The sequence below is a fragment of the Poecile atricapillus genome, chromosome 7 (assembly GCF_030490865.1).
Source record: "Poecile atricapillus isolate bPoeAtr1 chromosome 7, bPoeAtr1.hap1, whole genome shotgun sequence".
NCBI lineage: Eukaryota > Metazoa > Chordata > Aves > Passeriformes > Paridae > Poecile > Poecile atricapillus.
This window is the reverse complement of record NC_081255.1, coordinates 8,149,200-8,163,948: the sequence shown is the minus strand read 5'-3', so window position 1 is coordinate 8,163,948 and position 14,749 is coordinate 8,149,200. Positions and strand designations below refer to the sequence as shown.

General features: G+C 46.5%; 1 protein-coding gene across 1 annotated transcript; it reads right to left on the bottom strand.

The window, feature by feature from the left end:
- Positions 1–6,667: 6,667 nt before the first annotated feature.
- On the bottom strand, positions 6,668–7,813 carry ZNF648 (zinc finger protein 648). Its single transcript, XM_058842827.1, has one exon. The coding sequence runs from the start codon at positions 7,811–7,813 to the stop codon at positions 6,668–6,670; it is 1,146 nt and encodes a 381-aa protein (XP_058698810.1).
- Positions 7,814–14,749: the final 6,936 nt, after the last annotated feature.

Below are 14,749 nucleotides of genomic sequence, written 5' to 3'. Positions count from 1 at the left end.
ATGCTGGGGACACAGAGACACCTGCATCAGGGCACAGAGGCAGCGAAGGCAGCAGGATCCCCCACAGCAGGCAGCAGGGCCCCTGGAAGCTGTCTGTGGGCAGGGGACAGGGGCAGAAGCAGATCCATGCCTATCACTGCCACCAACCGAGGAGCTCTGAGGCTCCAAGGATCCCAGGACTGTCCACAGCGTGGCCAGAGACACCTGAGCTGCAGCTCTGAGGAAGAAGTGCCTTGCTTTCCCTGCCATGCCTGCCCTGGCCTTGCGGGAACACAAGGAGAAAAAAATAGGAAATTAGTGGTGCTGCCTGCTAGAAATAAAGATAACAGGATGAAAACCATCCCATGCCTTCTATTCCTGGTGAATTAATAAATTACACAATGGTGTTCAACATAGCAAGTGATATATGGAAGCTGAGGGATTAACCTTAAGAGTTTTAAAGGTTTAAACTAGAGATTACTTTTTTAAAGAGAAGTGTTCAGAAGCCCTTTTTGTTTCTGATAGATAATATTATTCAATGGTTTGTCTGGAATATGTTCCTCTGGAATAAGTTCCTTAGGCTCTTATGTTGTAGCTGTTGCTAATTTAGAAGAGGTTAGATAAGATGTTTCTGCTGAAATGAAAGGACAGAATTAATAAATCAGAAGTGCATTTTTTTTTTATTGTGCTGTAGTCCTTGATTTAGGGAGTACATCTTGAAGTCTGAAGGATTTTGGTTGCTGGGGTGGTGCAGTGTGTGAGGTGTGGGGCAGAGGAGAAAGGCACTGCCTGGGCCAGGAGGGATGTGGGAACACCAAGTCCTTGTGACTTGTGGCACAAGGCATTTGTTTGATTCTAAATAAATTCTTTTGTGTCCAGTTCTCCTCCTAGAGAGTTGCCCTGGTGCAGAGATCATTCTGTAGGACTTCTGAGGGAATGAGTGCTTGCCTGGCATTGCAAATGGGAGCCCCTCAGCCACCAGGAGAAACAGCCACCAGATCTGAGAGCTGGCAGAACCCCAGCACCTCTAATTCATAACATCTGCACTGTGTTTCCTGGTTCTGTAAGAGCAGGGAAAGCGGTAACTGAGTGCAGAAAATAGAAATCTGTGCTTTCAAACGAACATTGTGGCCGTGAGAAGGAGAAAAGAGGTCAGATCTAAGCATGAATTGATGTAAAGTCAAACTCAGCTCCATTAAGATACAGCTGCTGTGTTCCTCACACCTGATATCCCCTCCTGCCCTAAAATCCAGATCCCTGCTTCAATGGCCCTGGGAGTGCAGGAACCTCAGAGGCCTCCTGGCCTCATGCAGGTGAGGAGCCTGGGAAGCCTGAAGAGCCTCAAATGCACACAAACAAAAGCCCAAAGCCTCCTGTTCTGCCAGCTGGATGAGCCCTGCAAAACACACAGCTCACACAAACACAGAGCACACTGGATGAGGGAACTACAAAGCCATTTCAAAAATATTTGCACCCCTCACTCTCCCCTCTACAGAGCCCCTTTCCAAAGTAGAGGCGCACTGAGTGCTTTTCCAGAAACCAGCTGCTTTCAGAGCCCAGGAACAGTTGGCAAAAACAGTTTCTTTCAGGTACCTTAGAGCTGAGGCAATTAAAAGAGAATTAAACTGACATTTCTAACTTGCAGCACAAGAGGGATGTGCAGCCATGAAATAATTAAGAGCTACTGCTGGCAAAATACTATTTTCACCTGTCTGCTGCAAAGAATAAAAGAGCAAGAAGCATTTTTGGCCTTTTTTTTTTTTTTTTTTTCCCTCCTTTCATTCTTTCTTGTAATTAGTTGCTGGTTATTGCTGCATCCCCAAATGCCAGAACCCAGGGGTTTTGCAAACAACAAGAGAGAGATTTAATGCTCAGTACCTGGTTTATCCAGCCTCACTTGGTGACCAACATTTTGCCAGCAAGATTTCCCTGCTGAAGTGATTCCATGAAGGGCTCAGAACTTCATTTTCTGCTTTATTGCACTGTCTTGAAAGGTCTTTCCAGGCTTCCAGTTTGGGGATGGAGCACAGGGAGGGCTTTCCCCTTGTGCTTTGGTGGCTCAGACCTTTACAAGGGCACTGCTGTCAGCACTGCCCCCTGCACTTTGGGAGGATGCCCCACATTGCTCAGATGTTTCTTCTGTGTTTCTTATTCTGCCCTTCACAGTGGTCAAAACCTGCTGAAGAGCCAAGCCCTGGTCTCTGACCACCTGGCCATGCAGTGCTATTGAGGGCATGTGAATATATCTGTGAGTGATAATATAGAAATGTGCTTCTAATAAATGGGCTTTTATTGTTACAGTATTGTAGCTGCCAAGGATGGGGGAACCCAGCTGTATTTTTCACTCTTGAAGTGATCACTGTGTGATCATTACAAGCTGGATGCTGTGTCACAATCTGCAAACAGAGAAGGAAATTATGTAGATAAACCTGGGGATATTATTTGTGTTTACATGAACTCCCTTGTGCTGTAGCTATTTTAGAGATGCTGTTACATCTCTGTTGACTAAATTGGAAAAAAACTACTCTCTATCTAGTCATGAATGCCATGGACAGTCTAAAAGATTGCACAAGGTGAAGAACAACCCCAGTCCTTTGGATTTGGTGCCAGTAGCTGAGGCAGTGTGGTGTCAGTACCCCGTTTTTCCCATATATTAGCTCTAAGGAAGATGTTTTTTGCAATGAGGGTGTTGAAATGCTGGCACAGGTTATCCAGAGAGGATGCTTCATCCCTGGAAACATCCAAGGCCAGAAACCATGGAAGTCACTGAGCCATTCCCTAAGAATCCTTTGCAGACAATGGGATGTGTGCTGGAAGCTTGAAGAGAAACAACAAATCACTGCTCCTGCTCTCAGGTGGAAAACACTGGAGCAGCAATTTCAACAGATCCCTTAATGAGAAAAGGAATTCAGATAAACAAGAAAGCCATTATGTGAACTTCAGGAGCACATTGAGCACACTCTCCTCTGGAAAACAACATTCCCACAGAGCAGGGGCGGTTCAGCAGCACATCCTACAAGGAATTTATAAATGAGCTGCACTCTGCTGCAGAGACCTGTATTAGCTGCTTCGAGGGCTTGCTCCCATTCCGGGTCTGCTCTTTGAAGATGACTCTATCCTTGCACAGGCCCACAATTTTACTGCTCAAAGCATCAGACACAGCTGAAATCATCCAAAAAAAGGACATAATTCTCCTTTCTATTTCCAGATTGTTATCCTAGAAAAAAAAAAAAAAAATGCCCTTCATCTGCTGTTCTGTTGGTGAGAGCTCAGCCCCTGCTTGGTTTCAGTTTGGAAGGAGGAAAAGTGCAGTGGGAGCTCTTTGTGCCAACATAAACCCCACGAGGTCAGAGGCAGATGAAGTCTCACTTGAAATAAAAGTTGCCTCCTCCAGAGATACCAGTGCACTTCTCTGGAGTTCACTGATGAATGATGGATTGCTTGGTGCTCCCTGGTTACATGGGAGATTCCTGCTTCAGACTTCTCCATGCCAGGGGAAGGCAAAGTGTCAGAGGAGGAGGATGGAGTGCAGGGGGGCACAGACTGTACAGCAGCAGCTTTTCTTTTCTTCAAGGTGCTGTATCCACATCGCTCAATCATGGACATGTTTACCACCAACACCTTTGGTAGCAAAAGTTAACAGATTTACCATCAACACCTTTGTTAACAAAGTAAGAGAACGGTATCGTAGCTGCCAAGGACTGGCTGGTGATTCCAGGTCAGTGAGGGCTGGAGCTATTCTATCTTAGTCCTGAGAACACTTTCCTGTGATGGAAATGAGTTGGGCAGAAGTGGTGTAGGGAGGCAAAAGGAAAATCAGCAAAAAGCTGATACCTTTTTTCAAAGGGTATTTCTATGTTCCACTGTTGACAAACCTTATCCAGTGATTAAATCAGGATCCTCAGCCTAGCTCAGGGCTCCAGCTTCCTGTAATGCCCTGGCAATGAGGGCTCTGTGAACACAGTGCCAAAGGAATTGTTTCTTCCATGACCTCCACAGATCCAAATAAGATAACAGATATTATGGCCACTCTGGACAAATTAAAATTACTTCTGCTCAAAGCAGACCCTCCCTAATGCTGCAGAGCAAGTCTATTTGCCCCATGTCAGCTACAAAATACTGGCTGTGTCTGTTTTAGGCTGTCACCCACTCTGACTGACACTGTGAGAGGGTCAGGGCGTGGGAGAGACTTCCAAACCTTTATGTGAAAAATGTGAAGTGCAGAAGTGCTGATCTCTGGGTTAAATTAAGCTCCACGGGGTTTCCTGCACCTTGCACAGGAGTTAGTGGAAGTTTCTTTGAGGAGAGTTCTACACGCTTTTTCCAAAAACCATCACACATTTTAATTACTCCTTTCACACATCCAAGCACTTTATATGCAAGTCAACCTTCCAGGCAAGTGTCTTTTTAATAACCTTTTAGTTAAGCCTGGTACTTTTCATTTCACCAAGCATTTACTCTTCCCATATAACAGACCTTTGCTCAAAATACTTCCACCATTATGCCAGAGGTACAAATTCCACTGACTGCTAGCACCAAAAAGCAGAATAACTGGATGTTCTCAATTACCATAACTGCTTAAGCAGAACTGTCACACAACATAAAGGTGTGCATAAGTGGTGCAGTTTAATTGGATATTAAACCACCCTACAGCAGGAGCATCCCATAGCCCAAGGAAAAGCAGAATGATGAACAGAGGAGATTGTAGCTGATAACTTCAGGATGGGTATAGAAAATGAGTGTGGGAACTTAAGGCATGATAGCCTCTGGAATACATTGCCCTCTCTCCAGGTCACCTCACATGGTGCTGAGCAGCACCACAGAGCATCACTGGTGACCTCCCTCTGCAGATGACTCAACCACAGCCAGTCAGGATTCTTTTCATGCAAAGATCTTTCCTCTCTGAGAGGCTGCACAGCCTTCAGGTCAGACTGAGCTGTTGCAAAGGGGCCCCATCAAAGGCCCTTTGCAAACCTAAAACCAAACTGGAGCTTCCTGCAGAGGGGAGTTTGGAGAAGTCTCACTCAGGGCCCAGCCATCCCAGAATTACAAACACACACAGACCACAGAGCACATCCCTCAGGGGCAGGATGCACATCGGTTCCCTCATCTGGAGATTTCTTTGAGGAATGAAATGGAGATGATCCATTAGTGACACCAATCAGTCTCCCATTTATAATCAAGCTCAAGTTTTGCTGTGGACAGTGGTTCACCTTGATCTGAGCCAAGGACCTGACACTAAACAGAACAGGACTCACTGTGTGATTCCTGCTCAGCTGCCAACATCCCCTTTTATTCTATGAAATACAGAAACAAAAGGCACAATCAGTACTTTATATTAAATAACTAATAAATGTTGCAAATGCATTAAAAATGCACTTGTAATAAATGCAAAGGTACATTACCCTGGAGTTTCACCTTCACTCTGCTGCACAACTTTCCACTGAAAAGGCAGAAAGCTCTAGAATGAAATTAATAAAATTACAGCAGCCAGTAAGGAAAAAGGAAGCAAAGAAGCAAAACCTTCATGGAAAAGAAATTCAGGCTGCAACTTCAGGACAAACGGAATGCTTCTACTACAGTGGTTAACAGCAGATTTAAAGTCATTATTAAGTTTCAAAGTTAAAGCCCCACTGCTGACACTGAGGCTTTACACACCTCTTGAAAGTTACAGCCTTGGAGGATTTGTCAACACCCACCCAAGTCTGTCAGGCTAAATCCTAAGGAAATTTTTCTTCACTAACTGTGGTAGTTTGGCATTTGAATCTAAATCAAAGTGAAGAGTTTAAGAGACTTTGACACACTACAGAACATGCTTTTGTTATGGGAAGCTTCCCTAGGTGCGAAAACATTTAAATTAAGGAGGTTCCTGTGCAATGAGTAGCAAAGGTGGCTTAAATTTGGTCTTTTGCTCTCTGAATTTTGTGTCTTCAAATATTTTCTTCCACTCAGCTGGTATCCATCAATCCTGTGCATGGTTCCATCAGAGACACAAATGTCACCCCAAGAGCATGCACTACCATAGCCAAAATAAAGCTTTCCCCATTATTAACAGACATTCAACCCATCACTCGAAAGTGCATAAAGTATTGGTACTCCCTTAGATAGAAACACTCTGAAATACAGCTGGTAACTGTTGTGTTTATTAAGGAACTGGTTTGTAAGTGGAGTTTGTTTTTTTAATAACCAACATGGTACTGCCCCTTCCAAATAAAAAGAAATGTAACAGAAAGAAAAACTCAGCAAAATACAAGGAAAGAAAGGATAGAGGGACAACTCTGGACTGTTCTAACTTAGTGAGTTAACAGATCTCTAAACCCAGTGTCAAAGAGCCATCACTCTCAAGAGGGCAGGGCCAGTTTATCCAGTGAATTCTCACAGCCCCTGCTTGCACATCCTGCACGAAGCTCGAGCGGATGCGTCGCCAGTCCAGCAGAGACAGCTCAAGCACATGGGAGTGATTTCAGTCTCCTCAAGTCTCCCATTTCATTACTCAGGGGTAATTAGGTTATTTTCTCATACAAAGCACTTTAAAGCCAGGCAGTGCAATGCTTCCCAGTACAAATTCCAGAGCTCCCTGTGATGCAGCATTCCCTGCTGGGCAGCGGGTCTGGACTGAGCAGAGCACACACAAACACTGAGCTGAGCAGACCTCCTTCAGGTACAAAGCAGCCACAGAGACCTCAAATTAAGGTTTGCCCAACTTGTGTGTGCGCTCGTGCCTCCGTAGGGTCCCTGACTCGGTGAAGGAATGCCCACACAAATTACAGGAGTAGGGCTTCTCTCCGGTGTGGATGCGCTGATGGCGCTGGAGCGATGCCAGCCGCGTGAAGGTCCCTCCACACTCCTCACAATAGAAGGGCCGTGCCCCAGAGTGAGTCTGCTGGTGTCTCTTGAGCCTGAGCAGCTGCACAAACGCCATGCCACACTCCTGACACTTGTAGGGCTTGTCCTCCCGGTGGATCACCTTGTGCTTGGACAGCAGGTTGGGTTTATCGAAGCCTTTCCCGCACGTCGGGCAGGCGTAAGGTTTGAAGTCATCTTCCTGAGACTTTGGGTTTCCAGAGCAAGCCTGATCTGGGCACTCGGCATCGTGCTGGCCGCGGTGCACCGTGGACCAGGGGTTCCTGGCCATGCCGTTGGCCAGGATCACCATGGAGCGCTCGATCTTGTGCACGTTGCGCAGGTGCCTCCAGACGTCGGCGGTGCGGATGAAGCCCTTGTCACACTCCGGGCACTTGTGCGGCCTCTCGCTGGAATGGATGAGCTTGTGCATGCGCAGGTTGGCCGCGCGGGTGAAGGCTTTGGCGCAGATGGGACAGCGGTAGGAGTTTTCCAGCAGGTGAGCTCGCCTGTGCTCCTGAAGCTCTCTCACGCCGCGGAAAGAGGAGCCACACTTCTTACATCGATAGGGCAGAGCTTCCTCGGGGACAGGCTCCAGCTGCTCACCAAACACATCCCCAAGAGCGGCGCTCCCGCTGTCCTCACGGAGCTTTGTTATCGTCCGTGGTTTCCTGGGGTGCTCAGAGGAACGGTGATCTAAATCCTCATCTTCACTCTGCAGGTGGAGGCTGGTGCTGGAGAACTCCCCAGCTGGACTCTCACCTCGTTCCTGGCAGAAGGTTCCACAGGTTTCTTTGTCTCCACACCGCAGGTCTGCGGGAAGCTCCTGTTTTGCTGCAGGTCCAGCAGAGTTTCCAGGAGGACTGTAGGAGTAATTCATGTCCACCTCTTTCTGCAGGTTACAGCTGTGGCCCACCTGCTTCGTGGCCTTTCTGGGATAATTTGAATGCTCCCCCCCTGTGTCACAAACGTTGTTCTCACTCACATCCATCCTCTGAGGTAAACACTGTGTTCATCTGCAGCCCATCATCACCCAGAGCTTTGTGTCTTTCATGGTAAGTCCATCGCATTTTCAGTCCTTCTGACAATCCTCCCTAGAAAATAAAACACCTGTTTCATCAGTGAGTCTTCTGATATTATAAATTTAGAGCAGTGAAGGTATTTTTCTGATTCAAAGAATGGGACAGACTATTAGATATGCAGTAGGGGAAACAGAATCATCTACTATTAGATATGTAGAAAATATACATTCAGCACACAAAACATAGACAATGTTTAATAAAGTTAAATATTCTATGATCAGCCGGCCTTCACTACCAAATACAAACTGATAATTCTGATTTTAAATTTTCCTAAAGATGAGAAATCACAGAATCCCAGAATGGTTTGGGTTGGTGGGGACCTTAAAGACCATCTCATTCCAAACCCCTGCCATGGGAAGGGACACCTTCCACTAGACCAGGTTGCTCCAAGCCCTGTTCATCCTGGCTTTGGACACTTCCAGGGATGGGGTAGACACAACTTCTCTGGGCAACCTTTGCCAGGTTCTCCCCACCCTCACAGTAAAGAATTTCTTCCTAATAACTAATCTAAATCTCTCCTCTTTTACTTTAAAAATGTTTCCCTTTGTTCTATCTGCGTAAAACATTGCTCTCTTTTCTGTAAAATCCCTTCAAGTACTGGAATGTGGGATAAGACATCTCTGAATACAAGCATACATATTAATGAACACATACTTAAAAACATAAATATTTCTGTATTTACAAATATTTCTGTATTTCCACATGTACATCAATGTAAAACTTGCCTATTTAGTTTCAGCAGGCTTATCAAGTGCAGTTATCAAGGCAGTACAGCGATGTGCATTAGGTGAAAGCTCTTATTCACACTCCAGAAAGGCTGGCTCCATCGGCCACACAAGCCGTGCTTTCTTCTGCTGGAGACATGGAAAACAATCTGGATTAATCCTCATTAGTCACTGCCTGGAACAGCGTGGCTCGACTCACCCCCAACTCCAGCCACTCCCAACAATTTAATAAGGAGCTGGTAACAGGAGTATTCCTCACCTCCAGCCCTCCAACTGAGCTGACGATGCCTTTGGGGTGGGAAAACTTTCCAATATATAATATTTCAACTTATAACATATATATATATAAAATATATTGTTATATATAATTATATATCATTATATACTATTATATATCATTATATATTATTATATATTCTTATTTATTATTATATATTATTATAGATTATTATATATTACTAAAATTATTATGCATTATTAAATATTATTATATATTAGTAATATATTGTTCTATTAATTATATATAATATATAGAAGTATATATAATATATATAATACATAAGTGATAATATATATTAATGTCTATAATAGATTTATATTATTCATACATATATATGTATATATATATGTGTATATATATATGTATGTCTATATATATATATATATATAATATAGATCTATATTTGTATATTTTTTATATATTATATAAATTTTTGTTCCAGGCAGCATGACCCAACCACCCCCCCCCTCAACTTTTCCCCGCTCCGATGCCCGTTCCCTGTTCCCCCGCCCTACCTGGGCGCTGCGGGTCCCGGAGCATCCCCCGCGCATCCCCCGCGCATCCCCCGCGCATCCCCCGCGCATCCCCCGCGCATCCCCCGCGCCGGCGCGGAGCCCTCGGCAGCGGCACCGGCGCAGTGGCGGCTCGGCCGTGCTGGAGCTGCCCGCAGCGGGGCGGGACCGGACACCGTGTCCCCTCCCCGGTCACCGCTTCCCTTCTCTGGCCACCGCTCCCCGTTCCAGCCCCGCGGCCGGGACCTTCCCGCCGCGGATCCCGGTGCTCCGGGAGCCTGTTCGTGGAATCCCGGAATGGTTTGGCTTGGAAGGGACCTCGAATGTCGTCTCGTTCCTGCCCTCTGCCGTGGGCAGGGACACCTTCCTCTAGACCAGGGTGCTCCAAGCCCCATCCAGCTTGGACTTGGGCATTTCCAGGGATCCAGGGGCAGCCACAGCTTCTCTGGGCCTCACCATCCTCATAGGGGAAAAAAAATTCGTGCAATATCTAAACTAAACCTGCTCTCTTTCAATTTTACCCCACCCTCCCTTGTCCTGCCACTCCAGCTCTTGCAAATAGTCTTACCCCATATTTCTCATATACTCCCTTCAGGTACTGCAGGGCCACAATTAAGCCACCCCAATTGTCCTCTCCAAGCTGAACAATCCTGGTTCTCTTGGCCTTTCCTCATAGCAGAGCTCTTCCATCCCTCTGATTACCTTGCTGCCCTCCTCTGGACTCTCCCCAACAGGTCAGAACAGCGAGGTTCTGTCCCTCAGCTCCAGCTCACAGCAATCCATGGAGTGTCCCCTGTGCCCCCCACCACAGCAATAACTGTGCACTGCATCCATCCTCCTGCAGGAGTGTGGCAGGGATTGATTCCCTTCCAGCCCTGCCTTGTGGGAAGAAATGGGCTCTGCCCCTGTCAGGAGGGATCAATCCACTTCCCAGGATTGTGTCCCACTTCCTACTGGAATAAACCTTGGCACCCAAAAGGGCATTTGGCATCTTCAGCCATGCCTCACCAGGGCCCTTCACAGTGGCACCAGTTCCTTGAGGAGTCCTTTGCCCAACACATCCAAGGATCCCTCCTGCCTTTGCCAAAGCCAGGATCGTGCTCTGCAGTTGAAACCACTCTCCAACATCTCTGTGTAACCCCATGGAGATTGCTCCAGCTTTAAACCCAGCTCCAGGAAGCTTTGCACTGCCTTTTCCTAGCAAAACTCCTCCAGCTTTGGGAAATAGGCTCCACAATTAGCAGCAAATACAGAAATGAAATGACAAATGAACAAGAGTGTATATTGCCAGCACGCAAATATGGTGTAGAAGAATGCTCCAAGCTCTGTATTATTTTTGTGATTGCACAGATCTTGCTAAAAATAGACATGAAACTGGAAACTGCTCTGCTGAGAGTTGAGGGTGAGGAAAAGAAACGTACCTACTCCATCCACACGGAAAAGCAGGTTCCTTCTGAGAGCAGAGTAAGTGGCAGTTCAGTTCCTTCACATGAGGCACTTCAAAAATAAGTTTGCAAAAAATCCTTTAATGACAGTCCTTGAATCCATGAGGAGCCCACACTCTGCTTGCAATGGCAAACCTTGCAGGGGAAGAACTGTCATTCCAGCTTTCCCAAACCAGGAAAAAAAAACCCAAAACAACTCAGAAGATTTCCTTTATTTTTATTGTAATTTTTTTTCAGAATTTAAACGCTTGGATGTTTCTTATTTAGCTGGGCAGGGTAAAGGCTGTCTCCCACCTAGACCCAGGGTGCACAGAATCACAGAATACCCCTTCCACATCCCTCATGGAACACAAACACACACCCTCTCCCCTTTGTCACAAGGAAAACTGTAGGAATACACAAGGACATGCACCCACATCATGTTTGTGTGGGGCAAATGGCCAGTTTTTAAAAATTCCAAATTGTGGTTTATCCTACAGCCACCAAGGATTGGTGTAGTGTCAGCAGTGTCCTTCCTCCGAGGGATCATGGAGGAAAAGGCCAAAGCATCTCCACGTGCTCCTCCTCAAAAGCATCCATAAAAATGATGTTTTTCTCATCCCCACTTATCCTCCCTTGAGTGCTCAGAGGAAAAGAATTCTCAGCATTCATCTCCAGGTCAGGGTTGGTGGGTTGATTCAATCACACTTTCGGTAGGAAATTTTTTGGTCTCCTCTTCTTGGCACTGCAGTTCCATATGGATTTCTTATTGGACCAAAGGTTTTGCAGGATGCACCCAAGACTGGGAGGTGGTGAGGAATCTTCCATCACCTCCAGCTTCCCACCCTTTGTGAGGCTTCTGTGGGATCACCTGGGTGTTCCTCACCTTTGTGAAAACTGTCAGCAGCAGGAAGCAAGCCTGCCTCCCACCTGTGGTATCACACAGTGTTCACTTGTTAGGAACTGTGCAAACAGGCAGCCCAAATTCCTCTGTGCCCAGTCGTGTCTGGCTTCTTTCACGTCAGCTTCCTCGGGAAGGAAACAAGAATTCCATTATCTGCCAGGCAAAGTTAGTATTTAATCTGTCAGTTTAATTGAAAATACTTCAGTGGTGATAAATAATGCAGAGCACTGCAAATGATGCCTCGTGGGTGAGATCAAAGACCCCGGGCAGAACCAGTCAGGGCCTCGTGGCTGCTGTTGTTGGGCTGAGATGAGGCAGAGAAGGGATTCTGTGCAGGGTGACAAAACCAGCACGTCCACACCCCCCACCCAGAGTGACAAAAGTGTCCACAAACCCATGAAATTCATCAGCACAGCCCCAAACTTCCCTTCTGGCTTTGACAGCACAGAACATTCTGTCAGTGTTTCCCTTTTAGCATAAAATAACAACAAAATTCAGAGATCTTGCTCTGTTGGTCCTCAGACAAACACACTTAGCTCTATCAACTTCCACATATTTTGATTTTTCCTCCTAATGCTGAGGTATTTCAATGTTTTCTGTGTTCTCTCACACTTCTTGTATCTATGAGCCCATGATTTCATTAAACTCTGCATTCTAAACCTTTCCCACCAGCCTTGATGAGTTCTTCCAGCACACACACACACACACAAAAATCAGCTGTAATCCTCAAGGAGAAGGCAGAAAACTAATTGAATCACCCATTTCCTTGCAATATATGATTCCTATTAAAATTACATTATTGGTGTTTTGTGCCTGCCCTACATTCATATTCCCAACACACACATAGATGGATGCCAAATCCTTTTTATTTATGCCACCTCACTTTTATGTTTCTTAAATGTGAAGAGTCTGTCAGGACAGATGAGGATCTGTAATGTTAGACCTACTCTGGAGTAATTTCTTAAGTTTTCTGTTAAATTCGCTAAAAAGTGTGAACTTGTGGTTTGCATTGCTGTCACAATGGGAGCTTAATATATTCTGTGGAGGGTTTAACATCACATTCCATCAAATCTGAATTTTTTATGGACCACAGAGGTTTCTGACATCTGGCTACTCTGTTTTAGGACTGCCATAAACACTTTAAACATCTGAGAGCTTCAGACTTTTCTATGTAAAACAGGAAAAAAAAAAAAAAATTCTAAGCAATGTTTCTTCTAAGAAGGAGCTGAATCCAGAGGGATTTTATTGATATTTGGCTGAAGTTTGAGCTTTTAACTCCCCAGGGGGAAGCTGGGCCCCCTTCAGCCTACTGAACTTTGGTGACAAACCTGCAATGCCTGTCGGGGACACTAAATTTTGAAAGGTCACCCACACAGGACCCTAAGAGTTCAAGTAAAGGAGGTTCAGGATCTCTGCTGTAGGGAGTTGTTTCACTCTATCCAGCTCCATCCTATCATCTTAACGTACCAGGATTTTGCCAGGATCTTCTAAATCTTTGGGTCCAACTCATGAACTCATTCAGAAGAAACACCCCAAAAAACCCCCAAGTTCTAACTACACCAAAAGCCAAACAGAGATACAAAATCCAGAATCAGGATGGGAAAATTAACAGGAACAAACCAAGTGAGGACTGTATGAAGCAGGTCGAGGAATAACTTCCTGGCATGCTTTAGCTTCCCAAACTTGCATTTTCCTCTGCACATATTGATGTGCAAGCAAATTTTTTAGGCAGAAACTGCTGTCTGATTCTGCAAATATATCCAGGACTGTAAAGGAGCCTGCCAGGGAATAATCCGACCCTTCTAGTGCTGGACAAAAGGTGTCTGTGCAAAACCAGCCACATCTTTCTTATATATGTGTGGTGGGCTCCTGCCATCCCTGGCTGTGGTTTTGGAGGAGCTGCATCTCTGATTTGCACCTTGCACACGTCTGGAAACCCCAAAAATGCATCCATGAGCTTGCTAAAGAGTTAAAGGGGAAATCTCTACCTGGGCTCTGGACTTGGTTTCTTGTTCTAACAGAATTCCTGGGTTGGCTCAGGACAGCATTTAATAATCTGCTCAAAAATCGTTCAGCACAAAAGGATTTTTACTTCATGAAGTTTATACGAGAAGCTTTTAGCGGTGTCCCAGGAAATCACAGACTCTCGGTGAGTTCTTTTTCTTCGTCCTTTTCATGACCCTGCTGGAGCAGAAAAGGGGAGACAAGATGAGCCGGGGTGGTCCCTTCCAAGCCGACCCATTGTGGAATTAAAACGGGAACTGCTGGGCCACCCCAAAACCTCACCGGGGGGATCTTCCCAGCCTCTCCCACCCCCGCTCTTCGCTCCTCCCAGGGCTGATGCTCAGGATTGGCGTCAGCAAGGGCTGGGATCAGCCCCAGTGACAGTCAGAGCCAGGGATCAGCCCCTGGCACAGCCCCTGTGACAGTCACACCCAGGGATCAGCCCCTGGCACACCCAGGGATCAGCCCCTGGCACACCCACTGTGACAGTCACACCCAGGGATCAGCCCCTGGCACAGCCCCTGTGACAGTCACACCCGGGATCAGCCCCTGGCACAGCCCCTGTGACAGTCACACCCAGGGATCAGCCCCTGTGACAGTCACACCCAGGGATCAGCCCCTGGCACAGCCCCTGTGACAGTCACACCCAGGGATCAGCCCCTGGCACAGCCCCTGTGACAGTCACACCCAGGGATCAGCCCCTGTGACAGTCACACCCAGGGATCAGCCCCTGGCACAGCCCCGTCAGGGCTGACACAGCTGGGGACTGGCCTCTGTCACACCTCCAAAGTGACTGACACTGCCGGGGACATCCTTTGTCACAGCCCCGGTGTGACTGACAGGGACAGAAACCTCCCCTGGAACACCTCCAGTGTGACTGACAGGGACAGGGACCGCCCCTGTCACTCCTCCGGTGTGACTGACAGGGACAGGGACACCCTTTTTCCCACCTCTGGTGTGAGTGACAGGGACAGGGACACCCTTTGTCCCACCTCC